Here is a 17,423-nt window from a genome sequence, read left to right as displayed (position 1 = left end):
ATCACAAAGCGCAGTTAGTGAGGAGCTATTATAGCACCAATAATCCAGGATTGAATCCGGCACTGTCTGGAATGAATTTGTTCATTCTCCCCATGTCCTGTGTGGATTTCTTCTGGGTGCTCTGGTGTCCTCCCACCCTCCAAAAACATACAGGGTTGTAGGTTAATTGTGTAATTTAGCAGCACACACTCGTGGGCCAAAAGGGCCTGTTATCATGCTATAAGTCTAAAAAAAACAACTTGCTGCTCTTCCTCACATCTCCTCACATCCACATCTGCTCACTGAACCTCTTCAGATGGTTCCCACCCCCCCCCCCCCCCCCCACTCCCATTCAACCACCCAGGACCCAAACACCCATCAAATTGTCTTTAAATATTTAAGTATATTGGTGCCAACTGAAGCAAATTCATTTGTAAATAACTATTTTCATCTATTGTCCTTTTTAATTTAATTCAATTAATTTACATCGTGCCTCTTTACAAGCACCTGATCGACTACTGCATGGAAGAATTTGGTGCATTTGCACATTGTACGATGTACATTACAATAAATTAATTATCATTATAAACTATTATTTTACATCGTGCCTCTTTACAAGCACCTGATCGACTACTGCATGGAAGAATTTGGTGCATTTGCACATTGTACGATGTACATTACAATAAATTAATTATCATTATAAACTATTATTTTTTAATTTTAAAAATGTCTTCATTTGGATAACATTCATACATCTATTGAGAAAATATAGAGACAGAGCAAATTAAAAGGAAGTACCAGCTCAGAAACAGTGTTCACATTCTCAGTGTCTGGGAGGACAGGTACAATGATCTAAAAAAATCCATGTGAATTTTATTGTCTGTTAGGGTCCTTACTCTGAGTATTTTTTTAAAAACACACTCTTTGAAATTGGTTTTAAAATGTTCTGCCTCCTAAGCACCATATGAATAAAAAGGGAAGTAAATTTTCCATGTAACTAAATATAGATGTTTCAGATGTACCATGCTTCCCTTTGTTTAAACAAATGTGTCTATTAGCATATAACAAATAATTATTTTCTATTAAATCTGTCACATTTTGGTTGCTATACTACCATTTCATTGTTTTAAATAATTACACACATTATTCTCTCTTTGATTTACTTTAGTTGTGAAAATCCTTCCTTGTGCAATATTGATTTCAATTGTAATCATTTGCTACGAAATAATTCAGATTACCCGTGCTAAACAATACAGTAAGTATAATTACTTTTGACCCATTCTGTCAACTCATCATTTATATGTATTTTTCAATTTTCCTGTTAACTTTTTATTGAACCATTTGTAAATTTTGAAACTGTACCTCTAAATCCCCAATTCTAATTGTTCACGTAAAAGTTGAAAAGCAGAGGTCACAGCAGGAATGGGGGTGTGGGGTAGAGCAAAAGGGGTATAGAAGAGAGAGGGGATTAGAAAATTCAATGTTCATACCTTTGGGCTGTAAACTGCCCAAGTGGAAGATGAGTTGTTCCAGTAGTTAATGTTGGGCCTCTCTCTGGTAGTGGAGAAGGCTCAGTACATATAGGTCAGTGTGGAAGAAGGAAGGGGATTGAAATGGCATGCTACTGGGAGCTCAGGATGGCCATTGGGACAGAGCATAGATGCTCTGCTAAACAGTCCCCAAGTCTGTGTTTGGTCTCACTGATGTAGTGGAGGATACATCTGAAGCATCTAATGCAATGGATGAGGAGGGGGATTGAAGGGCTGTTTTGTACCCTGAATGGTGGTGAGGGAGGAGGTGTCAGAGCAAGTGATACACTTGCAGGTGAAAGCGCCAGCAGTCATGGAGAAGTGGGTGGGGGGGGGGTGATGAATGGACATCAGAATCACAGAGAGAGTGAAGCCTGTGGAAGACATAAAGGGGTGAGGAGAGGTAGTTGTGTCTGGTACTGGAGTCAAGTTGAAATGAATGAAAAAAAATGAAGAATAATATACTGGAGACTAGTGGGCTGAAAGGTGTGGATGAGGAAACTTATCCCTGTTCTGTTTCAAGGGAGGATAAAAGCAAACCTGAGTGACAGAGGACATATAGACCACAGTCGAGGAGAAGGCCTGATGTTTACAAAAAAAAATGACATTTCAGAGAGCCTCATCTTGACAGCAGAAGCAGTGAAGCCTTTACCTTGAAGGTAGAGATACTGGAACAAAGGGATGGAATGAGTTGGAAGAGGTATAGTGGAGGTAGCTTTGGGAAGCAGTGGGCTTGTGTAAGTAGGCTCAACCCACTGTGTTCCTCCAGCAGGATGTGTTTGACTTCAGGTTCTCCAGCATCTGTAGCCTCCTGTGTGTCTCATCATTTGCTTTCTGTTTTGAAGTTAGTTTGCTCCTTATTTTTCTACTTGTCCTTGGTCTCCAAAATTCTGGATCTTAGTTATGGAAAGGATCAGATACATCACATTATTTTTCTTTCTGGCATTTCCTCAGATGATTCATTAAAGTCATTGAAATGTGCACAGCATTCTTTTTAAATCAAATTTGTCTATTTCAGCTTCAATGCAACTTATGTTCTACTTTTCCAACACCATTAATTCACCAATGAATGTAACAACCTGAAACTTGCTTTCTGACCTCGTAGATGAAATATGTGGCACCGCAATGAACTGAAATGATACGATATACAGGTAGACCCCGACCTATGATGCTGTTCTGTTCTGGGACTTGCGTCGTAAGTAGGAATGATTGTAAGTTGGAGTCTACCTGTATAGGTAAATTTCTGCCTTGTCCCTGCTGGGAGGCCAACGTCTTCTCTTTTGCAGGGATTTCGAGGTGGCGCCGGGTAAATTGGGGCAACAGCGTCACCTTGTGTCCTATGTTGTCATTTGGAACGCATGCGCAGATTGCCGTCGCTCGCTCTCCCTCTTCATCCCTCTCCCTCCTCAGCGACGACAATCTGCACATGCATTCCAAATCACATTTTTTTTAAAAAACGGCATAGGGTCCATCAAAGCACATTTCCTTGACACCACTACAAGAGGAGCACTGAAATTATGACGGTGGGAAGTGATCTGCATGTGCTAAGTGGACAGAAATATTTCCTTCAAAGAAGGAAAAGCAACCACGTTGATACAGGTAGACACCAGTTTAACTTTATTCAAAACAGCTTCTGATCATCGTAACTTCGAAATATTGTAATTAGGAACACTGTAAGTGGGGGGGGTGGGGGGGGGGGTGGGGTCTATCTATACTGGTAAATTGCCAGAAGCAACAGAGAAGCAAGTAGAGAACTTACACAGATCTTTTGTTTCCAAGAAAATCACCCAACCTGTCCAATCATTTTCAGAGTTAAAATTCTTGACTCAGTAATGACCTCCTCTACACTCTTTCCAGTGCATTCACAACCTTTCTGCAATGTGGTGACCAGTATTGCACACAATGTCTAAGCTGTGACCGTACAAACTTTGTATAAATGTTATGATAAAATTTGATCATAAATGCTATACCACAGCTAATAAGACAGCAGCCCCTCTTATCTATTTGTTCTGCCATGGTTTAGGATCTGTGAAATTGCCCTTCAATGCATTTCTATCTCTGCATCTCACTTTTCCTGGAATAAAAGTCACTTGCCACTTTTCTAACTGACTGACCAATCAATGTCATCCTGCAGTCTCAAGTTTTCCACCCCTTAACCTCTAACAGAGTGAACGGATTCATAATGCAAATATTATTGCGTCATACAAATTTGAAGGTCTCTTCGAACATGTGCTCTCATGAAATGGAAATAGTAATAATGTAGATAAGTAACTATCATTGATGGGCAGATTACCAGGAAATTGGTCCATCAGTAGGTGTCTCATACCATTGAATATCATCTTTCCTAATTCTAATGCTAATTCAAAGCTAATTGGTAGGTTAAACCTAAAAGAAGCAAGCCTTCACACTTTCAATAAGTTCAACAAGAAAAATTTTAAAAGCCAGCAAGAATTTCAAATTTAGAATTTTCTCATATCATTGTATAGGCAAGAGGGGGCTTGAATCAATGTGGAGGAGAGATTGAACTTAACAGCAGCTACGTTTAAGGGGAAAACTAATGAATAGACAAGGTAAGCTCTATCAACGTGGCTTAATAGAGAGGAAGGGAGGAATACCCTGGATGGTATAAATGTTTATCTGTGCTTTGTTAGCCTGATTAGTCGCTCATTTTTGCCATGATTTTTTTAAAAAATCATTAAAATGATACCTCTTGTGGACTTTTCAGAGAGAAAAATGCAAAGGCGTGAAAACCAAGTGATTCTCCTTCAAGATGGATTTATTGAGCCCACATATGTTACAACTTTAAATTCACACACATTAAAATCAAAGTAATGGGGTATTCTTTGCCTCCATTTCAGGAAATACAATTGAGGAAATTAATTAAAACTGGAAGAAAATGATTGAATCTCTTTTATTGTTGAATGAGTTTCAGATGCATGGTTCTTTATTTAATTCTCTACAGAACAGCAATGAACTTCATGGTGTATTACCATTGCCCAAATGAACTGAATTTAAGTGAAAGCCAGGATTCCGAGCATAAACAGTATGCTCTCAAGAGGCAGATGTGTGGTTTTATGAGAAGCCTGTCAACATATATTTCTGAATGCAGTAGGTGAAAGAAATCTGATTGACATCATCTGACGATACTTTTCCTTACAATATCATTATGTATTTCCAGCTGGGAACAGCACATTCAAGACAGGACTGATTTACTTTTCTGCATTGTACAACTGTAAAATATGGCAGGCCAATGGAATCAAGGGTTGTCAATTTTAATGAAAATTCCTATCCATAAAATCCTACTTGCAGGAAGGCAACATGGTGAAAATCGGTCCCATGGTGTTGACCATTGCAATCAGCACCCATGAACATAGTGGAGATAATGAGACCAACAACTAAATGGTTGAATATTTTAACTGTTAGTCACCAACATATGGTTCCAAAGGTCACTTGGAATATCTTCCTTAAAAGTGGATGAAAAGAGTGAGTATTTGTGACCCAAGATCATATCTCCAATGTCCTGTTGTGATTCCAGGCGCTGAGATACATTTTTAATTCCATTGATGTTGGATGTTGTTTTACCTTTTGCCAGAAATAATTAGTGCTCATTGTATAAAGGTGTCAATGGATCCCATAAATACAGGATGCCAAGTTGGAGTTTATGCAAAAATCAGGTTGCTCAACACCATGCTTTAAAATTCCAGGAGAGATATCACCTGCTTCCATTACCATTTGTATGTCAATGGTAATGGACTACCATTTGTAGTCTTTTTGACTTTTAGTGAGGTATGATCGGTCAGAGTTCAATGCACGTCACACACCATGTCTAGCTCTGACATATTGTTCTTGTCACTGAATGCAGTGAAACGTGATGGTCACTTTTCTGCGAAGAGGACAGGTTTTTATTCCTTCCATAATCTGGAATAAGAAAGTTTCCAAAAATACCGTAATTTTTTTTTGCTCTAGAATTTATAAGATTCTTGTGGCATTTGTTTTAAACCAAAGCTATTGTTGATCACTCCAGATTTTTTTTCTTTCCTGAATGTGAATCATTGCGCTTAAAGAAATTTACTGTATATTTTGATTATGAGTGCGGTTGAACATTTCGGGGAATTCTGAGCAATTAACTTGTTCCGAAGCGTCAATGAACAAATTGCAGGGGAACTTTTACCAAACTCCAACAAAACAATGTCTCAATTTAGACTGAATCCTGTTCCACTCCCTCGTACACCAACCACCCTGACTGGATGGCGCAGACATATTTTGAGAAGTGGGTGATGGGCCATTTAAAAGGTGCTAACAGTTAAGTTGAACTCAACTTGGCAGAAGACACTTCAGTTGAAGATTTTTGGTGTTACCCACATTTTCACGTAGGAAACTGGCAGTAAATGTGCATCAATGACACTGTTTTATATAGAGTTACTAAAAAGCAAAGGAGGATTGTTATGGGGGGGGCGTGGCAAGATGGCGTAGAGGGAAGACGTGTAGTTCCACCTTCCCCCAGTTAGACTTATAAATACTCGATTTTAAAACCTGTAAAAGTGGTTAAAAATAGTATTTACAGATTTTGGAATAGTGGAGGATTGAAATGGCTACAAACGTGAAAAAATCAAAATCTCAATTGCAAAAGAAATTACCTTATAAAAGTGTTGAAGAATTGAGGCCTACCTACCAAGTTGAAGCCTCGGAGTTGTCGATTGGAGCTCCCAAGCCTCAGAGGACTCCTGCTCGGTTAAGTATTACGCTGGCGCCAATCGCGCATCTGCAAGATGGCGCTGGTTTAGTGACGAGCTCAGCCGGCCCTGACTCGCGTGCCCGGAGCGAAGACAGACTCACAAGCCCGCAGTATTGCCTGGTGGTCCGGGGGCGCGCAGTATAGCGTCGGAAGATGCACCTGCACGGTCGGTGACTTTACCAGGCATGTGCGGTGTGGTGCAGGTCTGTGAATTATTGGACCTGATGAGGTCGGCGCGCTATCGACAGGTGTCCAGACCCACAGTCGCACTGGAAGAGGACCCACTATGTTAGAGGAGGAGGAGAACTCAACGTTACTGGAATTAACACAGGAAGAAATGGGGACTGAGATCAGGGAAGTTAGGCCTCAAAGGGAGGTGATGGAACCTGGACTGAATTCTGTGTTTACAATCTTGGAAGGGATTGCTCATCAAATGGAAAACATGTCAATGCAGATGTCTACTCAGATAAACCTAGGATTTATGGAAGTGAAAACTAAAATGAATAGTATGTGTGAAGAAATTACCTTTATGAAGCAAGATATTACTGTAGTTAAAAGTGATGTTAATAGATGTATAAAATCAGTGGACACTGTACAAGTAATTTAAAAAAGATTGAAGAAGCTTTTTTTGAATTTAAGCACCAAGTGGAGCGTAATAGAATAAAAATGGAAAAGTGGAGGATTCTTTCGTGGATTGGGGGATTCAGAAGAAGGAATTATTGAAGAAGATTCATTAGAAAATTAAAGTTGAAGAAATAATGTAAAAATAGTAGGTCTTCCAGAAGATATGAAAGGGTCTGATCTGGTAAAGTTTTTTAAGAAATGGATTCCTGAGATATTGGGCAAGGAATTTTTTCTGGATGTTCTGGAGTTAGATCGAGCACACAGAGCATTGAGGAAAAAAACATTTCCAGGCCAACCACCATGAGCAGTTCTGATTCTGTTTGAAATATCAGGATAGAGAAATGATAATGCAAATGGCGGTGCAGAAGGCACGGCAAAATCAGGCTCCAATGATGGTTCAGAATAAAAGGATGTTTTTCTATGCTGATTTGAGTCAAGAAATTATTAGAAGGCGCTGAGAATTTAATTCAGCTAAAGAAGTATTGTGGTGAAAGGAATATAAATTTGCCTTTCGTTACCCGACTGTTTTGAAAGTTTTTTTTAAATCGGAACTTTCAATCTCAATTCTTTGAAAATGATCACGATGCATTAATTTTTGCCAATTCATTGCCAGATCTGCGAGGAAATGGTCAGTCGTCATCATTGTCATCTAAGAGAAGGATAAATGGTAATGGAAATGGGAAGAATGGAAAACATGGAAAGAATGGGAAGAAAGTTGAATTGACGCAGACTTCTTGATATTGAGGATCTGGAACAATCATTGGAACTGGAATCATTAGGTTGATTATATTTGTTTAAGTACTTTGTGAAAGTTTGACTGGAGGGTGGATGACACTGAGACCTTTAGTCACCTGCCACTAGTGGGTTTTACCACACCCAGATTTTTAGGGGGATACTACTTTTTAGTAGTTTGTTTGGGGACTGTTTTTTTTTTAATTTTTATATAGGGAGGGGTTAGAATATTAAGGAAATTAGAAGGGGAGCATTATTTTATAGTAGCGTGATATATTATTAGATTAAGAAATGTCTAATTTGAATTTTGCAACTTTTAATGTCCAGTGTTTAAATAATCCAATTAAGCACAAACAAGTTTTGGCTTGTATAAGAAAAATGAAAGTTGATATTGCTTTTTTGCAAGAAACACACTTGACTGAAAAAAAAAACATTTGAAATTGAAGAGTGGGTTGGTCATGTGTTTTCTTCTTCTTTTAACAGGCGGAAATGCTGGGAGGGTTCTGATGGTTAAATGTAAATTTTTTGCCGAATCATGGACCTCGTTAAATATTTATGCACCTAATGTAGACGATGAACAATTTATGTCGGAGACTTTTTTACTGTTAAATCAGGCCAATAATAACATTTTGGTTGGGGAAGATTTTAATTGTGTTTTGGATCCTTTATTAGATAGATATCCGAAAAGTATGAGGAAATCAAAGGTGGCCACACAAATAGGAGCTCTGATGAAAGATTTGAATTTGGTTGATGTTTAGAGGAGAGTAAACCCTACAGAGAAAGACTTTTCTTTTCATTCATCTAGACATGACTCATTTTCTAGAATAGATTTTTTCTTGGTTTTGGCACATCTGCAAGGGAGAGTTCTACAGGCTGAATATAAAAGTTGGGTTATATCGGACCATTCTATGTTATTTTTCTCCTGTGTAAGTTCAGAGGTGGTACAATCATCTTATAGATGGAGGTTTAATACAATGCTACTGAAGAAACTGGAGTTTATTACATTTGTTAAGGAGCAGATTACTTTGTTTTTGGCTGAGAATGTCAACTCAGTACGTAGTAATTTTGTACTGTGGGATGCTTTGAAAGGATATTTATGAAGGTAAATTATTAGTTATACCACAAAAGTTAAAAAGCAGTATGTGGCGGAAAGTTTAACTTTAGAGAAACAAATTACTGAGTTGGAAAAGGAATTTCAGAAAGATGTTACAGAAGATAAAAAAAGATGCTTTAACAAAGTTGAAATTACGTTATAATACATTACAAACTTATCAGTATGAGCATTTACTTTATCGATCTAAGCAACATTATTATGAATTGGGTGAGAGAGCTCATAAGGTATTAGCATGGCAATTAAAAACAGAACAGACATCACAAACTATTAATGCTGTGAAAAAGAATTCAACATTACCTATAAACCTCAGGAAATTAATGACCAGTTTTATTCATTTTACCAAAAATTATATACTTCTGAGGGAAAGCAGGATGCTGGTTCTATTGAATCTTATTTATCTAAATTAAATTTACCTGTTTTAGGGGAGGAGGAGGTTAAAGAATTCGAAACTCCATTCATGGATTTTGAGATTAAAGAGGCTATACAGGAGATGCCAAATGGAAAGTGACCAGAAGATGATGGAATCTTAGTTGAATTTTATAAAGTATTTATGAAGATTTATCCTCTGTATTTGGAGATGTCTTTCAGCAAGTAACTGAGGAGCAGCTGTTATCAGAATTTTGCTCGAGTGCTATAACTACTGTGATTCACAAGAAAGATAGGGATCCATTGAAAGTATCTTCGTAAAGGCCTATTTCTGTATTAAATGTGGATTATAAAATTATAGCGAAGGTATTAGCGAATAGACGCCAAATATTTACATCAGTTGATACATATAGATCAAACAGGTTTTATTAAAAATAGAAATGTGTCTGATAATATTCTGAGATTGATAACATTGGTCAATGCATTTAGACAGCAACCCAACCTGGATTTAATCTTAAATAATTTTTCCAAAACCAATCTAATTCCTTCCCAAAATGGTTGTACCTGGATGCGGAAAAAGCCTTTGATAGGATTGAGTGGAATTTTCTATTTAAGGTTTTAGAGAAGTTTAATTTTGGCCCTTATTTTATTGGTTGGGTTAAGACTTTATATACAAACCCAATTGCTAGAGTGGTGACAAATGGCCAAATTTCTTTACCATTTAAATTAGTGCGATCGACTCGACAAGGTTGTCCATTGTCACTAACCTTATTTGCATTGTCTATCGAACCATTAGCTCAGACAATACAACAGACTGATAAGATTAAAGGAATTAAAATTGTGGAGGATGAATATAGGATTAATTTATTTGCAGATGATGTGCTGGTATATTTGACAGAACTGGAACAATCTTTGAAATATTTACAAGACTGTTAAAATTTGGAGAGTTGTCTGGATATAAAGTAAATTGGGATAAGAGTGAAATATTGCCAGTTGGGGATGGAGATTATTCAGAATATAAAAGTATTATAAAACTAAAGTGGTCAGATAGAATTAAATATTTAGGAGTGGTAGTAAATGCAAACTATCAGTCTTTATATAAATTAAATTATGTTCCTTTATTAAAAAAGATTAAATTGGACTTGACTAAATGGAAAGATCTGCCGTTAACATTAATTGGTTGAGTAAATTGCATTAAAATGAACATTTTTCCTCAAATCCAATATTTGTTTCAGTTGATATTATGTTTACTTTCAAAGGGTTTTTTTCAGGACCTGAATAGAGCAGTGGGGGAGTTTTTGTGGAAGGGAAAATTAGCATGAGTAGCTTTGCATAAGCTTACATGGAAAATATGCCCTAGGTGGATTGCAGCTACCTCATTTTCAAAATTATTATGAAGCAGCTCAGTTGAAATTTGTTAGTAGATTGATGAATATGGACCAACCTCTGAGTTGGGCAAAGGTGGAAATGGCTGGTATATCTGAAATTGAGATACACCAGTTTATATTTAAGTGGAATGTGAACTTATTGCGGGAATGTAATATGCTGGTATTAAAACATTTGTTAAGGATATGGGTTAAAAGAAATAGGGTTTTAGGATCAAAGGATAAATTATCAATTCAAACCCTATTATATCATAACCAGCTTATTCCTTTTTAAATGTTTAATAATCATTTAAAGAGATGGAGTTCTAAGGGCATAAAGATAGTTCAGGACTATTTTGAAGAAGGCCATTTTCTTTCCTTTAATCAATTGAGGGAGAAATTTGATATATCTGTAAATTCTTTATTTGTGTATTATCAACTCAGAGCTTTGATAAAAGATAATTATGGTAAAGAGATGAATTTACCCATGTTGACGAAATTTGAGTCTTTGATTTCCTTTATACCTAAGAAAGGTTATATTTCAGATATGTATCAATTGTAACAAGAAGCTATGGATAAACCGGACTGGGAGAAATCTAGGCTTAAATGGGAAAGTGATTTAACCTATATTTTTCCAGAAGATAATTGGGAGGTTATGTGTCATGATAGTGTAGCTAAAGTGACAAATGTACGATATGGAATGGTTAATTATAATTTTTTACATAAGTTATATTTGACTCCAGAGAAACCGAAAAAATATGGATTTAGTCATTCGGATTCTTGTTTTAGATGTGGACTATGTACTGGAACTTTTTTACATGCTGTTTGGTCTTGTGTTAAGGTACAACCTTTTTGGGAAGGAATTAGATTGGTTTTGGAAAAATTATTTAAGATCAAATTACCATTAGACCCATCAATCTTTTTGTTAAGATACAAGGTTTCTTTGAAAGGACTAGGGTTAAATAAATTTCAAATTGCATTTGTACGTCTAGTGTTATCTGTAGCACGAAAATGTGTAGTTAGTACTTGGAAAGATAATATGGAGGTTAATATTTCACGTTGGCATAATGAGTTGAGAAATTGTATTATTATGGAAAAAATTACATGTAGTTTACATGATAATTATTTGTTAAAATGTGGTCTCCTTATTTGGATTACATGAATTTAGAAATACTATGCATTATTTTTATATTTGGCTCCCCTTAAGGGAGCTGGCTGAAGGGGTGGGAGGGTTTTTTTCATATATATGTAAAAACTGTTCTTTCTTTCTTCTGTTATGTTTGATTGTAAGTTGATTAAAGTCTTTAAATAAAGTTTTCAAAAAAAAAAGGATTGTTATATTTATCAATTTAAAATTGATAATTGACAAAACTTCCCATACTAGATTTCACATTGGCCACTGTCGATGTGAGATATCCGCTATTATTAATTGTAACTTGGAATACTGGCTGATATGTCTCAAGAAAGGCAACAACATATTGAAGGACTGATCTACCCTGGCCGCACACTCTTCTCCACCTCCACTCTCTCCCTAACCCCCCAAAAAATAAAATCAGTCAGACAGGAAGCACACGAGTTTGGAAACACAATTCTGCTAATTCAAAAATAGGTCCTAAAACATGGGTGTCTCTCTCTCCCTATCTGGTAAAACATGATGGCAATGCACTTTTTTAACTACATTTTTCTCTATATCCTGTGCTGCATTCTTTGACTACCACTTGCTGTTCTGAAGTATAAATTCACTTACAACAAAGCTTTATATTGTATCTCGGAACACGTGACAATAAACAATTTAATTATTTTCAAATATTCTCAGCTCAGGTTATGAACTTTCTTTCTTCCTTTCAACAACCCAAGTTCCCATCGCAGAAAACATTGGAAAATTATCATTAAAGAAGAAATAACAAGGCATCTGGAACTAAATGGATTCATCAGGCAGACACAGCATGGATTCAGCAAAGACAAGATCTGTTTGACAAACTTACTGGAGTTCTTTGAGGATGTAATGATTGCAATAGATTGATGGTAAAAGATGGATGTTGTTACTTGAATTTCCCAAAGACGTTCAAGAAGGTGCCACATAAAAGCCTTATCTATAAGATAAGGATGCATGGAGTTAGGGTTATGTATTAGCATAGATAGAGGATTGCTTAACCAATAGAAAACAGAGTGTTAGGATACATAGGTATTTTTTGGTTGGCAATCAGCATTGAGTGGTGTCCCATAGGGATCGGTGCTGAGCCCACAACTATTTACAATATACCTTAACGATTTGAAAGAGGGGACTGCGTGTATCTAAGTTCACTGATGACACTAAATTGAGTGGAAAAGCAAACTGTGTGGAGGATATGGAGAGTCTACAGAGTGTTATAGATAGGGTAAATGAGTTGGCAAGGATCTAGCAGATGGAGTACAATATTGGCAAATGTGAGGTTATCCATTTTGGAAGGAGAAATGGAAGATCAGGTTATTAAATAACCAGTGATTGCAGTATGCAGTTGCTGTAGATCTTGGAAGCACTTGTGCATGAATTACAAAAGGTTGTTTTACAGGGTCAGCAGGCTATCGAGGAGGCAAATTGAATGTTAGCCTTGAAGCACCATCAATAACTTCAAAGACTAGAAGTTGTACAGAAACTGATAGGCTTTTATTAACTAGAGAATGGATGTCCACCCAGGCTGGTCGACTTCTCTGAACTGAGGAGGGGCTGTGGCAGTCGCCTTTAGTCAAGGGCCTGTAGGAGGAGGATCAGTTAAGGGGTGTGTCCTAGTAAATCCAAACATATACACAGCACATCCAACCATTATATACAGTGGTTTACCACAGGGCTTTATTGCAAGAAGGAATGAATTTAGAAGGAGGGAGGTGAGGGAGATTATGCTGCATACGTACAGGATACCAGTGACATCACATCTGAGGTACTGTCTGCAGTTCTGATCCCCTTACTTGAGGAAGGATGTACTGGCTTTGGAGGTAGTACAGAGAAGGTTCACAAGGTTGATTCCAGAGAGGAGAGATTGAACTGTCTGGGACTGAACTGGCAGGAATTCAGAAGAATGAGAGGGATAGAAATTTATAAAATTATGAAAGGCATAGTTAAGATAGAGAGAGGTAAATTGTTTACATTTGTTGGTGAGACGAGAACTAGATGACTAGTTTTTGAAGGAGATGAGGAAGAACTGCATTTCTCTGAAGGAGATGAATTTATGGAATTCACTGCCCAATGAAACAGTGGAGATTTTTACATAATAGGTAAATTAAGGGATCTCAGGAAAGAAAGCATCAGTGGTGATGAGCCTATCATCAAATCAACCATGATCTTATTGAATGGTGGAGGATCACAGTCTGGTGTGGGAACACCAACACCAATATCCCTGAGTGTAAAGCCCTCCAAAATGTAGTGGACCCTCCCCAGGGCTTCATAGGCAAAACCCTCCCCACTATTGAGAACATCTACAGGGAATGCTGCCATCGGAGGGCAGCAGCAAACATCAACGATCCACACGATCCAGCACACGCTCTGTTCTTACTGCTGCCATCAGGATAGAGGTCTAGGTGACACAAGACTCCCACCCCCACCCCCAGATTCAGGAACAGCTGCTATCCCTCCACCATCAGAATCCTCAAATGACAAAGTCAATTAGAGACTCATTTAAAGTCTCTTACCTGTGCACTTTATTGATTCTCTTTTGTTTTCTCTCTGTATTGCACAGTCCGTTTGCATTTCAGAACTAGTTTCTCAACCCATAACAGACTTTGAGCTGCTCTGTCCTTGATAAAAAGAATTATGATTTCCTGGGAAAAGTATCCTTCTCTGGAGTCATCACTGATAAATATGCTAAGGGACCTCTTGTATGACAACCTTACTGAAAAAGAACACCAAGTATAGGTGCATGACAGTAAATCGAGTCAGTCTTAAAACCAGCAAAGTAACCGTCACCTCATGTAATATCAGGAAACAGATGTGAGAAAGTGAATGTTCTTCATTACCACGATAACTGCATTTTGCCTTCACAAGTTTCCACTGAAATTGGTGTAATGACAATTGATGAGCAATTTTGCCTACATCTATAAGGAACAAGAGTAAAATCTGCCTCATTTCTGAGAGTCCGGAGGGAGATGCTGCATAGCCACAGTGGTCTTTCTGGTTGTTTTTTGTATTTTCTAAAGTATTTCATTAAAATATTACCAATGAGTGTCAAGATATATTGAGACAAATGACATCAGGCAGATGAATTATCAACAGCGAGGAACAGGTGAGATTAGACATTGGACCATCTGCTGATGGAACGTCCTCTCTGGCTGCCTCACGAATGCTGTGGGCCACACCTCTCACACTCAGCTCTCTACTCCATCTGTTGGATTGTTCTCACCACTTAAAAAAAAACTAGGTCTATTTTCAACCAAGGAAAAAAGCTTTCTAAATCTGATGATTTCAAAAGAGCAAAGTAGGCGGTTTATATGCATGTACAACTTACTTCATTTAAGCACCTGATTTTAACAGAATTATTATTAAATATCTTCTAATATTGAATTATGAGGTTTTTCTAGATTAGTAAGTTGTTATTTAGAAATCTGACACAGCAGTCAATTTTAGTCTTCATTGAGTACCAGGATAAACTGGAAGAAGAACAAGGCAATGCTCTGACCACCCCACCATGTATTTCACAGTCAGATATGACTGCCTGAAGGTGTTGGGATCTGGTATGGAGGGGCCAAAAAATGCAACAAAAATTGGTCAGAGTGGATAACGACAGTCCACTACAAATTGGGTCTGTGGGCGCAGCACTCCCTCTCAATAACTGGTCATCAGGTTTCGAGGTGCTCTCAGTACTGCTTTACATAGAGCAGGTATGGCTTATCCCTCACACCTCTGCCAGAGCATTATTCCAGTTCATCCAAGATGGAAAGGGCCCAAAGTCAAGAGTCAAGAGCATGCCCATCATGGCCCTCATCCTGATGACCATCTTTGTGCGTGGCTGCAGCAGTCTGTGCTTGGAACTGAAGTACAAGGACAAAGTAACAAGAACAACAGGTGTCCAAGGTTCTGGCTGCAAAGGATAGGCCTGGCCCCATTGCCATGCAATGTCCCAGTCAACTGGACTTTGCTACAACATCTATTCTACGTGGAAATGTTTTTCCAAACACCTTTGACCACAAAACCATCAAACATTGGTCACCATGCAGACGAGAACTTGATGGATCTGGTGGGGCGATTCCAGGAGCAGAATGTTCGGGTTAGCTGGCAGAATGCCTCATTGCCAGTGCTCACAAACAAGCACCATGACTTCCTGTACAACTGGAACATCATCCATATCATGTTACCCCGGAGATGAATGCAGGTTTGCTAACAGTGTTTGAGAAGGATGCAAGTGTCCTTGTTATAGTTCATATCCAGTTAACATTACAGAGAACTCTCTGATTTATGGGCTGTTCCCTAGAATAGACAGAGTCAGACATCCAGAACTGATGGACTTTAGTCTGTCCAAAACCTGTCAGTCTTTCAGCACATGGAAGTAACTGTGCACAATGCTCCACTTAGGGTGGCCAGATGTCCGGCTTTTGAGACCTTACACCCCCAAATGGAGGACAAATGAAGGGGCAGAAACCACAGAAAGGGCAAGGGAAGGGGGGCACTTATCTGTTAAATGCCGCGTCCCGGGGTCCGTAGGCCATGCTTCTTCTTGCGCACACATAGGAGTGCTGGCTGGTGCATGCGCGGTGGATTGGAGTACTGGGGCCGGCGGGGGCATGTGCAGTGGGAATGTTGACTGAGGCCAGTTGGCACATGCGTGGTGGGTCCGCAGACAGGGAAACTGGCACGATCGGCAGTGCTTCGACGTCAAGTGGAGTCATTGTGTGGTTTGAGGGAGGGAGAGTGAGGATCCATATTCATTTCTTTCAGTTCTTTATACTGCATGAATTATGTGTAATATGGCATAATGATAAATCATTGAATAGTGGATAAATCACTGATTTATGTAAAAATAGGTAGGTTTTTGCAGGATTTATACAGGCAAGAATGTTTCCTGTTAAAATTTTTATTTAATAAAATAACTGCATTTGTTGTTTTTGCAATACGGTTTAAATTGTATATAAAATATATTTTGTTGAAATAAACTGTGTGTATCTAAGTTGGTAACCTATGAGCACGTCTGTCCTCCTTTTTGGAAATGTCCACCCTAGCTCCACTCTGGGGAAGGATCATAGCCTGGAGTCCTTATCATTACCCTTACGGAGACTTGTGCCACAAGACACACAGTTATTGTAAGTGATGGATGACATTCCTGCACCAAGATATCTGGAGTTAAAGAAGAAAATCTGCAGATGATGGGGTCAAGTGGAAAACACAAAAGTACCGGTCAGGCAGCATCCAGAGAAAGTAAAGTAGATGAACAGGTTTCAGTGGTGTGTCTGCTCCTGTCAATCATTTGTAGACAAACTGGCAAAAAAAACACAAGCCACGATGTAGTGAGTGGATTCCGATGGCACAGTAGAGTGAACTGGAAACTGAACTGGGCACTGTCACTCACTCTCCTTGTTGTATATGAAATACAGCAGTACAACGACTTCTAATCCCTCTCCACGCCCCCCCCCCCCCCGCTCCTTTTTATTCAGGCTTTTCCCTCCCAAAATAGACTTTTCACAATAAATTATTTACAAAAACAAAACATTCAATGTCTTTTCACATCCATAGTGTGAATCCTTTCCCATTAATGTGTTACTTAGTGACATTTGTTCTCTAGTTGCAGTTACCATCCTTTCTTCTCCCCGCCCTTTCCCCCTCCCTCCTCTTCCCCCCACCTCCGTCCCTCTCCCCCCCCACCTCCGTCCCTCTCCCCCCCCCCACCTCCGTCCCTCTCCCCCCCCCCACCTCCGTCCCTCTCCCCCCCCACCTCCGTCCCTCTCCCCCCCCATCTCCGTCCCTCTCCCCCCCCCCTCCGTCCCTCTCCCCCCCCCACCTCCGTCCCTCTCCCCCC

The 17,423-nt window shown here is 38.7% G+C and overlaps 1 protein-coding gene and 1 long non-coding RNA gene across 23 annotated transcripts in view; one reads left to right on the top strand and one right to left on the bottom strand.

Annotated features, from left to right (window-relative positions):
• Nucleotides 1-11,669, top strand: part of LOC138742337 (hepatic and glial cell adhesion molecule-like) — a 59,107-nt gene extending 47,438 nt beyond the window's left edge. For 11 of the 19 annotated variants that reach the window (XR_011344075.1, XR_011344072.1, XR_011344074.1 and 8 more), the window contains 5 exons: nucleotides 1,148-1,234; nucleotides 2,032-2,167; nucleotides 3,995-4,078; nucleotides 4,234-4,991; nucleotides 7,481-7,558. Coding sequence is in view for 3 of the 19 variants with exons in the window: in XM_069896623.1 (XP_069752724.1) it covers nucleotides 1,148-1,234; nucleotides 2,032-2,165 (221 nt within the window). In the remaining 16 variants the exon portion in view is untranslated. The other 8 variants (XR_011344077.1, XR_011344079.1, XR_011344078.1 and 5 more) reach the window with 8 other exon arrangements.
• Nucleotides 424-16,877, bottom strand: LOC138742339 (uncharacterized). Of its 4 annotated transcripts, XR_011344084.1 has the most exons (4): nucleotides 16,803-16,877; nucleotides 12,429-12,536; nucleotides 6,181-6,527; nucleotides 424-2,404 (listed from the first exon to the last, which is right to left on the bottom strand). It is a non-coding gene; the product is annotated as an uncharacterized lncRNA (long non-coding RNA). The 4 variants fall into 4 exon arrangements; XR_011344083.1 differs by lacking the exon at nucleotides 16,803-16,877 and having other exon boundaries at nucleotides 12,429-16,122; XR_011344085.1 differs by lacking the exon at nucleotides 16,803-16,877 and having other exon boundaries at nucleotides 6,181-6,512; nucleotides 12,429-16,122.
• Nucleotides 16,878-17,423: the final 546 nt, after the last annotated feature.

The sequence above is a fragment of the Narcine bancroftii genome, chromosome 9 (assembly GCF_036971445.1).
Source record: "Narcine bancroftii isolate sNarBan1 chromosome 9, sNarBan1.hap1, whole genome shotgun sequence".
NCBI classification, from domain to species: Eukaryota; Metazoa; Chordata; class Chondrichthyes; order Torpediniformes; family Narcinidae; genus Narcine; species Narcine bancroftii.
The sequence above is the reverse complement of the archived record's forward strand: the minus strand, read 5'-3'. Positions and strand labels throughout refer to the sequence as shown.